This window comes from Sylvia atricapilla, chromosome 9, assembly GCF_009819655.1.
Source record: "Sylvia atricapilla isolate bSylAtr1 chromosome 9, bSylAtr1.pri, whole genome shotgun sequence".
Classification (NCBI taxonomy): domain Eukaryota; kingdom Metazoa; phylum Chordata; class Aves; order Passeriformes; family Sylviidae; genus Sylvia; species Sylvia atricapilla.
The window spans coordinates 13,643,817-13,660,406 of NC_089148.1; the positions used below are offsets into that span (position 1 = coordinate 13,643,817).

Sequence of the window (16,590 nt, forward strand, 5' to 3'; positions counted from 1 at the left end):
CAAAATGTAGTTAAGGACATTCAGTAGCACTTGCAAAAAGAACAGCACCACAGAGTGCTGCTGTTACCCCAACATCCTCCTCCAAAGGCTCTCCCTCCTCTTCACCAGCCAAAGGAAAAAACATAGATTGAGCCTCCTCTTGCCACCATAGCATTTCCTCATCTTTTTCATGTATTATTATGCCAAAGCACTTAAAACTTCCTTTTTAACCTGTAATACAGTCTTAATGAATTCACTGTGCAACTGGATTTGCAAACAGGAAGATAACTTAATCTCTTCTCCTGCCACTCCAGCCTGCCATCAGCCTCTCCATGAAGAAGTACAGCACTTCAGCTCCTTGCAGAGCTTTTCCATCTCTTTCCACCTCCCTGTACTTGAGTAACACCACCAGGCTATTGCTAATTCCTGAAGGATGGGGGTTTGTACATATCCCAAAGAGCTGTAACACACAGTCCTTGAAAGACACAGTCCATAACCATTCCAACAAAACCATGTCAAACAAAGCAGATTTGAAAAAAGCAGGTGTTATTCTCCCCATTTTGCAGAGACGTTACAGTGCAGAGCCTAAAGGACAAATTAGGGCAAGAGCAGCAGCAAAGGTGGCTGGCAGACTTTGTGTCTTAGTAGGGAGTGAGGACTGAAGAAGAAATACCAGCGGATAGCTAAAACTAAACCAAGACAACAGGCAAGTAATTAAGGTAAAATTAACAAAGCAAACAACAAAGAGAGGGAACTGAGCTGCATTTCAGTGGGTGAATTAGAGGGCTTTGAGTTACTCAGTTCTCAATTACCAGCTCACAAAGCAAAAAGGGCTCCCTCATCTATGCAGGACCACAAACCCCCAGCAGGCATCCCAGGGCAGCAGCCAAGGCTCCACCATGGCACCCCTGGGCTCAGGGCACACGTGGTGAGCAGTGAGCAGGGAGTGCTGTCACCTGTTTCACAGCGTATTACCCAGAAGACCAAATCAAGCCTGAACTCTAAAACAAGCTCTGGCATCTGATTTGTTTCTCAGTATAATTCGGACTGTTTGCTCCAGCCCAAATCTCCGGTGCAGGACGTTCCACCTCCACAGCTTGTTTCCTCTTCCCCTGGTTAACACACTACGCTCAGCTGAAATGTTAAGGACATTGTAAAGCCCTTGCATTACCATGGCTTTTCTGAGACAAAAAGCTTATTTTGTAGGATGTTGGCTACGAAGAGTTATTCTGGGAGCAAGGGGAATGCTAATGTAATGAACAGATGAAGAAGATGAATTTTACATTTTCAAGCATAAATTCTTAATGAAGTTAGAGCATGGGATAAGAATAGACTTTACAAAATAAGCGTGGTACAAAAGAGACATGAGAAACCAAAACCATGCTTGGGAAACATCAGGGGTGCTAGTAGACACAGACACACAAAAAAAGGAGGAAAAGTTTATCTAGTTTTAAAGGCAGAATTACATCCTTATTTGGACATGCATTTTTAAGAGAAATTGGCCCCTACTTTAGCCATTCCTCTGGAATACTATGAATCTTCACAGCAAAAGCTTAGCTTTAATCTTAAAGTCTGGGAAAACTGTGATAAAATACCATCAACTGTCAGACAAACAAACTACTTCAGGTTGTGAGCCTCAGAGAAATATATAAAATACAAACAGATCCAACATGAGAACAAGCCTGGACCACAGATTTTTACATAACTACAGATTGACACAACTCTATCAACTGTTCTACTGTAATTCTGAGAAACCCACCAAGGTGATTCATTATAAAACCAAGGTTTCCTAAAATACACATATTATTTAGAAGGTCCTGAATGAAGGACATTTATTTTACATATGACTTTTAACATCTGTGTCTACCTATATATAAGTGGAGACATAAATGTGAGAACACAGAAGCAGATTTAATAATTAAGATAAATGACTCAAACTGAATTCACAGCTTTGAAATAAAGTATAGAATGGACAGATATGGAACTCCTAATGATTTCTGCAGTCTCCAGAGAAACATTCATGTGAAATACTAAAACCAAAATTTATCAGTATGCAATGCTGTATCTTCTACACTCTACTATAACATTAAAAATGGAACAAATAAATCTAAATAACAGAGCTAGAAACACAGATATATACAAAATTTCTTGGTTTTAAAATAAATTACTTTCATAACCCCGCCTCACCAATGACCTTTTAAGCCATCTCAGATACGAAGAAAAGGAAGAAAGTACTAATAAATGGGAATATCCATCTTGTATTCACTTATTTTCTTTTCTTACAGTTTTTTATTAGGAGACGTAGATTTATAGATTAGGGAAAGGAAGAAAAATTAAATTTAAGTACAAATGCATACAATTGAAAAAATATATTTTCTAACAAAAACCATTTTCTGCACTACCTATTAAACGCAGCCGGTAAAAAAAGCAAATCCCGTTTCCAGCTGGCCAAAGTATTTAGCACAACACACAGGCTCCTAAACAAACACATAAGCGAGGAGAGCACAGATGAGGCGTGCAAACCAACAGCACCTGCGTGTCCAGAGAGAGAACACCCTTCCCTTCCCTAAGAGCGAGCACAGCTCCAACACCACGGAGCTCCTCGCACTGGCCACCACTTACAAGAGCACGATGTACAGCACCGACTGCGGCGTCCTGCGGCCCAGCCTGCAGCTGCCCTTGCTCTTGACGAGGAGGGGGAAGTTGCAGAAGCGACAGGTCCCACTCTTGAGATCCATCTTGCCACCGGCGGAGGCTGCGCGCGCTCAGCCATGGGGCACAGGCTGGGACACGTCCCCATGGGCTGCTCCTCCACGGCTCTAATCGACTGCATTCTGCTCAAACTAATTGCAAGTTCTCTGCGAGGGCAGTGCAGACACTCGTGACTTTAAAGGAACAACTTCTGGTCAATATTTGTGTGTTGATTCACTCGGAAAATTGGACGTTTAATGATTCTGGAATCTTCCAGTCTCTCGGAAGCAGAATGGGCAAGCAGTTGCATTGAAATGAAGTGTGGAGGAAAGGTAGTAGGGATTTTTACCAGATTTCTTTCAGTGGAAAATTTCGCCCTAAAAATGAGGTGATGAGAATTATACCTTGACCTGCTCTGCTATTTTAAATTCTCATCTGCTCACAAATAAAAGTGAGAATCTCAGCAACAAAAACAAAAATGCAATAAAGAGTACAAAAATTATATCACCTTCACAGACAAGCTATAACCCAAACATACATTATCACTTCTATTTGTGCCGCATGTCTTTGATGAGAATCAAAAGAACTACTTCCAAAACCAGCTTTTTTGGTGTTTATATAAATAAATGCCCATCTCAGGCCAGAGATGTGACTATGCAATTCTCAGTGCACAGCAAGTCTTTTCCAGACAGCTGGATCAATAACATCCCTGCTCTAAAGACCTAAAGGTCTGAAGAAAGGAAAGGACGGGGAGAACAGGAAGGAAACAAAAGCACACAGAGCTCTTTCACCACAGCAAAGATTACGGTTTGAAGATTTTATTTTAGAACATTAATAATTCATAATGACAGTGTAATGTAAACTAGGTTAGAAGATTATGCTCTCAAGTACCACACAAGGGATTGAATGACAGAATAATAACAACTAGCCAAAGTAGCAAAATTTCAGGAGATAAATGAGGGGAAGAGAGAACTTAGAGCACTAAAAGAAGCATATTTGAAATGAATGAACAAAAACAGGAACAGAGAGATATTGAAGAAAAAGGGAGCACAGATGCAGCCTGTAGAAAAGAGAGCACGAGTGGGTCCATTTACAGCAGATGAAGCTCTGCAGGCCCTCTGGCATGGTAGCTATGAATATTCAAACAGGAGCATAAATTTGAGGCAAAAGTTCACCATAGCTCATGATAGCAAGACATAGCTGAAATGGGATACCATTGCAAAAATTGGTGAAAAGTTACCCTGAGATCCTCTTTCCTTCTTTACATCCTAAACCTTCCTTAAGTGTTCAGGTTAGTATTGATCCACTAATGGTTTATCTAACTAAATTAAAACTGTAACACACATCTTTAAAAAGCAATTTTTTTAAGGAAACACATTGGAAAGGAACTTGGTGCTTATGGGCAGGAACAGTCCTGGGCTGACACACACAGCTGTGTAAAATAACCTGTTTCCCCCAGCTCCAGGTCATGAAGGTGACACCAGCTACTCACTGCTAGTACATCTCTACTATTAGTGCTTCAGCACAGGACATTAACAGGTCTCTTTGCACACTCACTGATTTTCCAAATTAAAACTAAAAATAGCCCCTGGTTGCCTCACAGTCCAATTAAAAACAAATCTTGGAAAATGCATGGCACTGTCTATCAACAACAATAAACACATGACTGTCTGGTTAAGAATTTTATTCTTTCTCAGAACTACTCCCTTGCCAGGAATCTTTCAGTGCTCTAGTTGTTTTCTGTATCTGTATTCAAGATCAAAAGTCTTTGAAGGAGAGACTACTTGGAAGGAAAAATTTTACACAGAACTGAGCACATGACTATCGTTTGAGGAACTCACTGTTATTTGAGGATAAGAACAGAAAAAGAAAGGCTTCAATATTTACTACAGTCTCTTAAGAACCTTCTGAGCTGTTTGTTCCTCCCTAGAAGTTGCTGACTTGTCCCAGCCATCCCAAACTCTGAATAGTGCAGGGGTAGTGAATGAGTCAGCTTATACACAGGTGCACCAGCAGATCACAGCCTTCAAACACAATTATAGAGAAAAAACCAGTTATGAACCGTAACCTTATATGGTTTATACGTGAAATGGCCCACAGACAGTAAAGCTCTCCAACTTCTAAAGTCACAAGTACAAGCTCCCCTCTGGGAGCCTCCAATTTCCCAGGTCAAACCACCAGGTTATGATTTACAATTGGTCCCATGGAGGGCAGCCAAATGGCGAGCCTGGAAGGAGACAGGAATTCACACCTCGGGCTCCAAACCCCAGGGTTTAACTCTTCTGCTACTGCAGCTCCAGGCAGGATGCAGGGATTTTTGCATTTACATAATTCCTTCACATGAAAAAATTATACCATTCAGGCCACCATGCCTCAATATTCCCAACGATATTAAAGTAAACAAACAGTTTCCCATCAGCTCAAGACACACAAGACGTTTATCTGAGCCTGTCACGTTTCAAGTATCACCAGTGTGTCCCTCCCATGTAGCTTCTTAGATGGGAAAAATGATTCCCAAGAATAATAACCAGTACAAAGGAAAAGGAATAAGGAGAAAAATTTCCATTAAAAAAGAAATTAATTCTGGGAAACTCATTCATTCAATGTGAGATGTAGATTAGAATTCAGTTGCCAAAAGCTTACCTACTCAAAATTCATCATTTCACATTATGCACAATAATATATCCACAAAGTTGTTCTGTTTCTCATTATTCTTGAATTGCTGATCCACACTGTTTCCAAAAGTGACATTATGCTGTCTTGCAGTCAACTCTGACCAATTATTTAGCACATTTAAGAAAGCAGAACCTGTACCAAATCAAGCACTAAACCAGTAGGATAACAGTTACTGTAAAACTAGAACAATCTCCAGATGTCATTCAAACTGAATATAGGCCTCTTCATTAATCCTCCAATATTTGTCAAGTAGGAATTTCCAACTAAAAAAAATATAATTTAAAACCTGTATCATATCAAGTAAAATTTAAGCAAAAACAGGAAACCACCAACAATATTTGATACCCTTGAGGTATTTCAAATAAAAACAAGGAACTTATCAAGTCTGAATTCTGAAATGTTTTTGATCTTCCTTAAAAATAAGGAACTTCTGTTTACAACTACAGCCCTGATGTTGTAAAATATATGCAGCCTTCAAGTCCCAAACCTCAGGTGATCTGGGGATGTGTGTGCCAAGAATTTATCCTTATGCTATGGAAGGGATTTCTGCATCTGCCTTGAAGCAGCAGGAGTGGAGTTACAAGACTCTCACTGAGGCACACCAGCAATCCTCATACACAAGATAAAGAGCCACAGTCTAAGAGGAGACCCATTCCAAGGAGGTGGATGTCTCATCCCAGCCCTTTGGTGAGGGCTTGCTGACCCTGCACATCTGGAAAGCCCACTGGATCCACTGCAATGGAGCAGACTGGCCCAGGACACTGCCCAACCAACCTCACTCATACACCCAAACAAGCCACAGCTCTAAATATAGGTCTCCCCTCATCCATCGCAACAGCTTGTACAAAAAAGGCTTTAAATAAAGGCAGGCAGCCCTCCAGGACATTTGCTGAATGCCTATGTATAATATATTCTTGTTAGTTACCACACTTATTGATGAAAGGCTTGTTTCCTAGAATAGGCTTTTTATGTAAATAAATTAATATATTCTTAAATTATATCACAGATGTCCATAAAATCCTAATTATATAAAACTCATAACATTGTAATTACACACTGATCAAGTAATTATGTAGTGTGCTTAAAGACTATTTTGGAGCAACATTAGGTTTCCCATTTTGTTTTACTTAAATAAGACAGCAAGGGTCTGGTCACCATCACATCCACAAATGGTGACCAGATTTTATACAGCCTAGGAAAAAAAAAAAAAACTATTAAACTATTCTGCAAAGCTATAAAAATTTTTAATAGCTATTTCCAATAGACTTCATTAAAGCTAGAATTTCCAAGGGAAAACATTTCTATAAAAATAACCTCCACCATACATCCCTATAAGAACATGTTCCACAACTGGCATGAATTTATGAACTTGAAATAGCACAAGAAAATGCCCCTCGGATGATCCAGCTGAAGCCAACTCCTCACTTGGTTTGTTAGGAAATTGAAGCAAATTTCCACTGAGACTTCACCTCAGCTGCAGCACTCAGAGATGCCAGAAAAACAGCACCTGGACACTTTCATCCTTTTTACCACAAACAAATTAAACTGCTTCTAGAATTACTGATAGCTTACTGAGGTTGTTAGACAGAATGGACCATTTTCTAGAATGGGGGTAATTGCACTCTCCTTTAATCTCACAGTTCATCACTTCCAAGTTAGAACAATCAATTCATGACATCTCTTAAGCAACTTGAGATCAAAAAATTCTGTAAATTCATATTTTGGTTAAATTAAAGGACTAATATGGGTGCACAAGGATTTGCCAGCTCACAAAGAGGACCAGCTGTGAAACATGGCCTCATTTTCTTCTTCAGTAATTTGACTTTCCTGTTACCCCCAGAAGAGTACAAGCCAGATCCCAAAGACAAGAATCAGCACTTGTTTAATTCTGGATGTAATTCTCTCTTCTTCCTAAAGATGCATGACCTTAATTCCAACCCACATTTCCATCAACTACAGCAGTCTTATTCCACCTGTTATCAATTTGTTTTTATTGCAATCAGACATTTCCTTTTACTCTTTTGCAAGGTTTACACTATTTTCATTTGTTCAAAGGTTATGTATAAAATATTTTCAATCTTAATTAGATTAATTCTTTCAGAAGCCATGAACTTTCATGCCATCTGTCTTGACATCAGATGCACCAACAGTTGTTCATCTGCCAACATAAAATTATCAATGGCACCACAAAATATAGGGAAGAAGGGAAAAATGTGTGCAAATTCTTGCACATGCAATATACCAAAGGTAAAAAGTGAGGAAGATTTAACACGAAGGCACAAGTTTTTCTTGTTACATTTTCCAGCAGTTCCCTGCATAGCCATGGAGATGAAATCACTGCCTGGCTAACCTGAGGTGCTAAGCTGAGTAGATCAATGACAGTGGTAATTTGCCAAGATGAACCTTTGCTCTAAGCAGGCAGGAATGGCTATCACTGGCACCGTAACCAAGTAAACAAAACTACAACAAAGAAAGACAGGATAAAACAGGATCAAGAGCTGCACAGGTGAAAGCAACAACGACGAAAATAAAATCTTATTACAGTCGACCTAAGCTCTTACACAGAACCATGTATCTGTGAATCATCAACCATTCAGTATTTAAAGAGCAGATGGCTGGAAGGTCCCCATATGTGAAAAATATTATTATCAAGGAGTCCATAGTAACAGTGGAATAAAGCTTGCTATTAAGACTTTTATATGAACTGTTCTTAAAGAGAAAATTATTCACTGACGCATGTCAGAATCCTAAAAATGGAAGGTTTCTCAGAGGAAGAAAAAGCAGAAAGTACCAAAAAGGCTTTTGAAAATAATCATTAATTATCAGATCTCATCTCCAGAAAGAACAGTTCTCAATTGACTTTAACAATAATCTAATCTTGATGTTTAATTGCCACTTACCAGTCTGTTAATTAGCCCCAAGGCTAAACAGCATTTAATCGAGTTTAATCATCCTTGTTTAAAGGAACATTATCCAATACCAGCCTTTAAATAATAAAAAATCAGTTAAAATTAGATTGATGGCCATGACACTGAAATGTTAGGAGACTGTAGTCACTGCCCTTCACTTCCCCCAAGTGCTGCCAAAGTGAGCACCTTCTTAAGAATTGTCACCAATTGCTGCCCAATGTGCAGGGAAAGCAGCAGATGCTGGGCAAGCCTCTCCCCACGGCCATGCACAATGAGGACAGACACATGCAAAGTCTCTTTCTCCTGCTGACAACCTGATTTCCACTCAACAGATGTCGTATACATTACCCTGCATTAGAGGGGCAGAAGCCTAAAATAGTTCAACTTCACATTTTCTGGGTAGTCCTACCAGAGCTGGCCAGCAAGACCAACCTCCCTCTGAAATAACATCTACATTCAGGGGCTATTGCATTACCACCTGATGAGTAACTGAAATTTGACCAGCCACATCCACCCTGCAGCATGTGAACTTCAAAACCAGCCCTCTGGCTCTATGTTGGCTCAAGTTTTAAGCAGGTACCACTGAGCTCTGGTTTCATAACTGCACACACAAAGACCTCCAGCTTGCATGAGCCTTTGCCTGGGACTGTCCCCCTGAGAGCTGGTGGCATTTCCTCTTAGTGAAGAAGCTGAAGGTTTCCACTGGGGCAGCTGATGGCTGTGCTTGTCTCATACAAGCACAATGAGGAGCAAGAACTGATCCTGAAGGGAAAATGCATCAGTTGAGCTGTTAAGTGCTTTAATATAAACTGAGCCAGTTTGGGCTATTTTTGCTTTAGAAACTCTTGTACCTTCACTCAAGCCTGCTAACAACAGGCTTGATTCTACTCCTTAGCCTTTGTATACCCTGTGCTTGGAGACTTCAGCCTGCCAGACTCTGTAAGAAAGCAGAGCAGATTTCTAGGGAATAGAAGAGGGTGCAGTATTTAGCACAGACCCACTACTTAGACAGGGGTTTTCAAGGACCCCACTTTGGGTTGTTTTACTTTTAAGTTGTTTTTCCTGACACCAGACATGCCTGTGAGGACTCCCCTGCTGCATGGTACAAGCTGCCCACGTGCTAACACAAGGTACCACCAGGAATAGGCATGCACATACCAGCAGACACGTTTCCATTCCTTAATTCAATTTCTCTTCTTCCCTACATAAGGCCTAAACACAAATTACAAAAAATCTGTCCCATACACAACATCAACCTGAACACTAAAAGGCTGGAAGTAAGTTGTGACTGGGAAGCTGTTCCCTTCTGTTAGATGTTATTCTCTTGAACTGTAAAGCTGTTAAGTTCACAGATGGTTATGCCAACACCAAACTGTTAGAAATTCCTAGTTGATACCTCTCCTTACCTCCACTGGAAAGGATGGCTGTAGCACGGGCTAGATGGATTGCTCTGGGCTTTTGAGTTCAGGTAAAATACTAGAGGAGAAGTGACAAGTGCACAGTCAGCACTAAATGGGAATTTAAGATGCTGCAGACCTGGAGCAGATGTAGGAGAGAACATGTGCTGATGAACATCATTTCCTCGGCAGTGGGAGAACAAAGGAGAGGAGATTCTGACAAGGTACCACAGTAGAAAAAAAAAATTAGGGTCAATATCACATCTTCTGTTTCAATAAAGAAAAAAGATAATTCCAAAATACAAGTTATATCTTCTAAACAAATGCAATAAACTAAGTGGTCAAAAGTCATTCCTTTCCATTATCATCCAAACCAAAATGTATTTTTCAGTCAATTTAATATCTATTTAATGCTATTTTTCCACTACAAAAATCCTCCAATCTGGAATTATCCAAATCCTTTCTTGCTGTGATTTCCAGGTTTTCTGGAATACACATAATTGTCAATCTCCAATATAAAATGTTTAATTGAGAAAAAAGAACAAATTGATAATGGCACCAGCACCAAACACAGACCATTTCTATCACTGCCTTCACAATTTGGGAGCCATGGTTCCATGCCACGGCTGTGGCAATAACTGAAACACGCAACCGTGAAAATATGAATTACACAAACCATTAACTAGAAAACAACATTTAGCAGTGGCAGTTGTTTTAGAGCAACAACTAATTAAGCCTGAAAGCAACACTGCAAAGTGGCTTTATTCTAATTTTAGCAGTGGGGAAACTGAGGCATGAAGAGGTTAAGTGACATGTCCACAGCACATCCACAGTAGCATCAGGATTGCAGCTGAGGGTGCTGGTGCCCAGCTCTGTGAACTATCCTGCTTTTGCAGGGTCAGCAGCCAAGGCACATTTGTATTCACACAGGGCACAGAAAAGGTCTCAAAGTAGCTGCTTTTCAAAAAGCTGCGCACAGACTTGTACATAAACACAGAGCAGAGCTTCTAACACCTACTTTAGTGAACTATACACGATGAGATGTCCTTCACTAGAAATAAAGTAAAAGTTAACTTTCAATTATTGGTATTACAAAGTGTGCTTATGTGTTAGAATACAAGTTAGTGCCACTGTATTCTTACACCTATAACCTTGATTTGTGACTGAGGGCTGAAAAAAAATTGCTCTTTACCATATTTAAACACAAAAGTGAGCAAAATGTAAATTTGAGGCATGTTTCAGTTTTGTTTAGAATTCAGATATGTTACACTTAGAGTCCTCAAGTCAAGCATGTTTGTCCATGTTCCTAGCTTTAAATTTCCTGATGAATCCAAATACTTATCAGTAAAGCAACCTTTACATACTGGAAATCCTCCCCACCAGCAATCTCTGCTTAAACAGCTGATGAGCTTTACAGTCTGTAGACAGAAAAGGTTAAGCCTGCCTCTTACCCTGCTCCTCCCTCCACTGCACTGACTACATGATAGATTCTTCTCACCTCCTCTGCTTATGAACACTGTATTAAATATACAATTTCCTTAATTTTACCTAATAGAAATAATAAATATAATTATGAACATCATAAATAGCATCTTGAATTAGTAGATTTCAAAGCATTTATAAAGGACAAAAGCATTAAAAAAGAAATGCTTGTTAAAATTCCATTTGTAGAAATACATGTGGCAATGTAAGTTAAGACTTCTTGCTTCAAATCTAGACGTTTTCAATAGCATTCCTAATTCTAGCGAAGGTAGCAAAGGTTTCCAAAGATTTTAACACTGTGACAGCTTTCTGCCAGATTATTAAAAGTACTTTTTAAATCTGAAAAATGTTTAAACTAGAAAGACAAAGTTAAAAACATTCAGTTTTACTACACTAATGCTTGGGACAAAATCCAACCACAATGTATCCCAGCTAAAAACATTGAAACATTGCTCTTTTTGGCTATACTTCATGGTTAATACTCCACAAAAGTAACATGCCTAAGTTTCCAAAATGAAATTCCATGTACAGTCAAATAAGTATAATAGATAAATTTCTAACAAATCAAAGCAATGTCTACCAGCCACAGAAAATTCGGGCCAGTTTTTCTTCTTCATAGCTTCAATTTGAAATGATTAAGTGCAATTTATTTTTCACAACAGTCCTTACTGGATCCGCAGAGATGGGGCTCCAAGCCTCTGTTTCCTCCGCTTCATCATTGTGCTGATACACTGATATGCCTCTTCCCAGCATAAGAGGCTTAGAGCTGGGAAGGAGAGGCCACTGTTATCACTCCAACGCAGGGCAGAGAACAATCAGTGCAATTCCAAGCTCTTCATACACCCCCAGTGTCAGAGAGACCTCGGGAGTTCAGTACTGGTCCAGATTAATCGCACAGCTCATGTCAAAAACCTAATTATTTATTTTCAAAAAATCAGATTAAAAAAAAAAAAAAATCTTCTGCGAGCCTATTCACATCATCCGGCCAAAGGGAAGGGAGCCCAGGCGAAGGAAAGGAAGGTGCCGACAAGCCCAGGACACAGAGGGGCCACCTGACCTGTCACCCCGCCAGCGGCGCGGTCCCGCCACGCTCCGGCCGAGCCGCCGCACATCAGCCACCGACCGCCCCAGCCCCGGGCTGCCGGGAACGGGAATAACCTTCCCAGCACAGCAAAGGGAGAGCGGGACGGCGATGGCACAGCCGCGAGGGCTCCGGCAGGGATCGCACGGAGCACGGCAGAGAGCGGAGGCAGCGAAGGCTGGCACACCCTGAGCGGGGCGCGGGCAGCAGCTGCCGCCGGCCGCGGGGACACGTGAACCAGCCCTCGGCCAGAAATCAATCCCCTCAACTGCACGCACAACTTGCTGCTTGGAACATCTTCCCGTGGCTCCCAAGCCGTGCTCCAGACACAAACTTTCTGGATTCCAGCACCGCGAACAGAGCGGCAGCGCTCACAGCAGCCTGGGGAGCCGGATGCTGCAGGGGAGGAAAAGGGGAACACCTTCACTTGGGAGGAAAAGTTCCCTTCGCATTTGTGCTTGCGAACAGCAACTTCAATCAGCTCAAAATCAGTTTTGTGCTATTAACAAAACTGCCCCAAATGATGTCCAGCATTTTTTCCAATGTGTATTTGTAAGAATGTTACTTTCCCCAAGAAAATTTCCACGTATGTAGGTTTGATGGGCTTCAACGCGCTAAAGGCTGTATTTAGGCTGCCATTCACAAGCACTCATCAACCAAGTCAAATTCCAGGTGACAGCTCCGATCTTCAGACCCTCCCACGATTTTGATGGAATCCCCACACTACAAAATCCCAACCTCTCAGCAATTAGGAAGACAGAGCGCCAGGCTGAGGAGGAAAGGCCGAGGTGGCTGTTCCTCACACAGCCAAAGCCTCTGCCCCCCACACTGTGCCTCTGGAGTAAGACAGCACAGCAAGCAACAAAAAGTACAAATTTGGTATGCTACGTATAATTCTATTGTACTTATTAAATGAGAGCCTGGATTAAGTAGTGGAAACTTGACAATAAAAACTGTGCAAAATACTTTTTCCACTTTTAAATCCTTGATGAAAACCTCCATAAATTCTTTGTCTCTGAGAATACAGTCTCTACACAACACCAAAATACCCTTGATTGACCAAATCTTCTTTTAAAGAAACAATGCTTTCAAATAATTTTTAAAGTCTAATACAGGAATAGCAGCACTGCTGTGGAGCCCTACAAGAATAATTTGGCACCTTCCACCTCCAGAACCAGCCCCATGGATCAGCTTAGGAGCAGCAGGTTATTTTTGACCTACTGCTTGTGAGCTGCTTCTACGAGCTCAGAGAAGGATGGGGTGGTCAGAAGAGTGCACCTCTTTCTCTCCCTGTCTATATAAAGTACAACAAGCAGAATGCATTGACTGGAGGCATTATTTCTTACTTTATTTCCAGACCCAAATCAGAACAGATGCAAAAGCAGCAAAATCCCCTACTCCTTTTCAGAACCATTTTTCATCCACTTCCTGCACTTTGGCTTTCCCACTCTTGGGACAGTGGCACTTGCTCCTGGCAGGGAAACAGCATCGATCCATCACCAGCAGAAACACTCACCCGCCAAGACGAGCAGAAACTGAATTATATACTCCATTTCTCTGCAGATACAGAGGAAATTCCCACAGCACCTGAGCATGGCAGCTCAAAGAGGTAAACCAGCACTAAAGGCCAGAAATTTTCTTTCCTGCCATCAAATTTCTTATTGTTTCCAAGGTGTAAACATTAAAAAGAATACAAGTTGTTCAGCATATCCCCCCAAAGAAATTCCTTGGTGTGTCTGTGTGTTATTTTACTGTCAAGAAGCTGAGGGTAAATTTAACAAATTATGATGAAGACTTGTTTAATGAAACCCCCTCAGAAATGTCTAGGGCAGCAGAAACTAAGAATCTTCAGAGGTTTGAAGTAGAATGGTAATGCAGAGAAGGAGGGAGAGAATGAGAGAAAACAAGTCCCACAGGGGACATAAGCTGCCTTAAAAAGTGATTAGAAGGAATAAAGACCACCATAAAAGGCTTGTGCATGTCTTCAACAAACACTTTTATGTTGCTTACCATATTTCAGAGATAGACATAAAAACTTCAGGTAAATACTACTCTTTACCAGCACAAATCACCATCAAAACAATAATCTGTAATATTTGGTTCATATAAATGTGTATTTTTACTGGATATATTCTGGATTAAAACTATTTTTTTCATGTTTTTTATGCCTCCATTTTCTTTTTCCATTTGTATACAGCCTTTTAAAGTATATTTGATACAGATGGTTGATAGCAGGAAATAATTATCAAAAAAAACCTTACAGCTGAAGTTAGAAACTGGTTTAGCAAATTTAGTTTGCTGAGGAAATTACTCTTTTCAAATTTGGATATAATATGGGAAAGCTGTATTTTCTTTTTAGAAAATTTTACATTTAGACAGCACAAAAATTACAGCAAGCCACACCATGAACCCTGCCTTAGAAACCATGAGGATTTAAAATATAAACCCAAAATTTTCATGAAAAAGCCTGAACTGATCAATAAGGTTCATGCTATAAAGAACTGAATTTATTTTTAATTTATTGTTATTGGGGTACTGAACAAGAAACCAGATGGCTCAAGGGCAACCCCAACTGGATTTAGTGACTACTGCTCAGCCAAGGAGGCAAGCAGGAGCAATAGTGAGCTCCAGGCTGGTGCTGGGCATCCTGCAGCCACAATGAAATGCAGTTTGCAGCCTGATCTTCTGGGTGCTGAACTGCTCTTCAACACATGACACACCATGACACACCAGAGGTGCTCCACATGGGATGCTCCTGCTGCAAATCCCCACCTTTGTCCTTTCAAGTCTGGAGCATCTCTGCTGCAATTCATGTGCAGGTGCACATCAAAACCATGTGAAAGCTGCAGCCAACAATACAAAACCCAATCTCTTTACAGAGAACAGAACAGGATAAGGCTGAAAATAATTAAACCACTTCGACTAATAAGCTGGAGATCAAAGTTTGAGCCTATCACTCCACATTCAGTATTTGAAACTAAAGAAAATATTCATGAATGGTAATTATTTCTTTTGTGAACAAAGCATGGGGAAAAACATAACCAATACATTTATATGCATAATTCATTAAAGGAAAACTTTGAACTCTGATTATTAAACTACACTAGAGACAAAATATAACTACTTATTCCTGTTCTCTAACTATTCAGTCTCTTAGCAGCCTACAACTCAGCTGAGTATCATCTCCTTTAGTGCATTAAACATAACCCCCTATAGAAACACAAACACTTTAAGCCCATTAACAACAAAATGGTATCTAAATTATAAGGCATTTCTCTTAATGTCACCCTGCATACAATTCCCCCATCTGTTTTACATGTCTGCTCACTCTGTGCTGATTATTTCAAAATTAGGGTTGCAAGATACCCAAGTGCAAAGCCATCCTTTACAGTGTGCCTGTGTTTCCTTCTGCTAATATGGAAACAGTCATCAACACTCATCAACAGACTTCACAGGCTCCATCCCACCATTCATTTTCTTCAACTCCCACCCAAGACCTTCTTTAGGTGGCAAAATTTCTCATGTTCTCCTGATAAAAACAGTGAGACATGTAATCCCACTCCTTTTCCTTAGCACAAATAAGCACAGCAACTGTTGTTCTCCCTGCTTGTAATTAGTTCCTGCATTAGAGATTACTCATTCTGACCTAGGAAATATGAAGTATTGAGAGTCAAACAAAGAAAAAGTTTAGAAGCATTGTCAGGAATAGCTCATCCTTTTCCATTCAGCAATGACAAATATCCAAGCTGATCCACAGGCTAAAACCTTTCTAACTCAACAACACAGCAAAGCAATCACCAAACCAGCAGCAATAGTCAAGCTCTCATTCTGTTTCTGGCAGGCTGGAAATAATTACTGCCTCCCCCAAATATGTTTTTTTTACAGAAGTAAGTGCACCCCAACCTCCAGACTAACACACAAAAAAATGCTGAGTGGCTGGGTTTTGTATATAATTCAATTGCTACTGAACTGCTACAAAGGCTGGAGTTTGTGCAGAAAATGGATGCACCTCTTGAGGGTTTCTGGCTCCAAGCCAGGTACTTCATCCTCCTGTCCATTCCTGCCTCTGCTTCTGTCGGTGAACAAAAGTCAGTGACTGACAGTCCATGAATCAGGACATGGCTACACTCATAATTATCCCTGCTCATCAGCTGCAGCACAACAGCAGCTTTTCAGAATAAACATTATTTTCCAAATTTATTTTTGTTTATGAAGTTCACTGTTACATTGATTCCAACAGAGGAAACGCCTCCAGAAGAACAAAGAACTGCCTACAGATATAATGCCACCCTTTCTGACAGAATGGTTGAACAAATTTATACATATAAATTTATACCTTATATTACATCCATATATTATAATTATTCCCTTGATA

The 16,590-nt window shown here is 40.4% G+C and overlaps 2 protein-coding genes across 8 annotated transcripts in view; one reads left to right on the forward strand and one right to left on the reverse strand.

The window, feature by feature from the left end:
* PRDX1 (peroxiredoxin 1) overlaps positions 1 to 16,590 on the forward strand; it is a 354,741-nt gene that overhangs the window by 129,981 nt on the left and 208,170 nt on the right. The gene's annotated exons all lie outside the window — the stretch shown is intronic.
* MAST2 (microtubule associated serine/threonine kinase 2) overlaps positions 1 to 16,590 on the reverse strand; it is a 186,510-nt gene that overhangs the window by 87,007 nt on the left and 82,913 nt on the right. For 2 of the 7 annotated variants that reach the window (XM_066324943.1, XM_066324945.1), the window contains exons 5-6: positions 10,671 to 10,703; positions 9,662 to 9,868 (exon numbers count right to left, since the gene is read on the reverse strand). The exons of 2 other annotated variants lie outside the window; for them this stretch is intronic. In XM_066324943.1, coding sequence (XP_066181040.1) covers positions 9,662 to 9,868; positions 10,671 to 10,703 — 240 coding nt within the window. Of the gene's footprint in view, positions 1 to 9,661; positions 9,869 to 10,670; positions 10,704 to 11,803; positions 11,901 to 16,590 lie in introns of those variants that run through there. 3 more of the 7 variants (XM_066324949.1, XM_066324950.1, XM_066324946.1) reach the window with 3 other exon arrangements.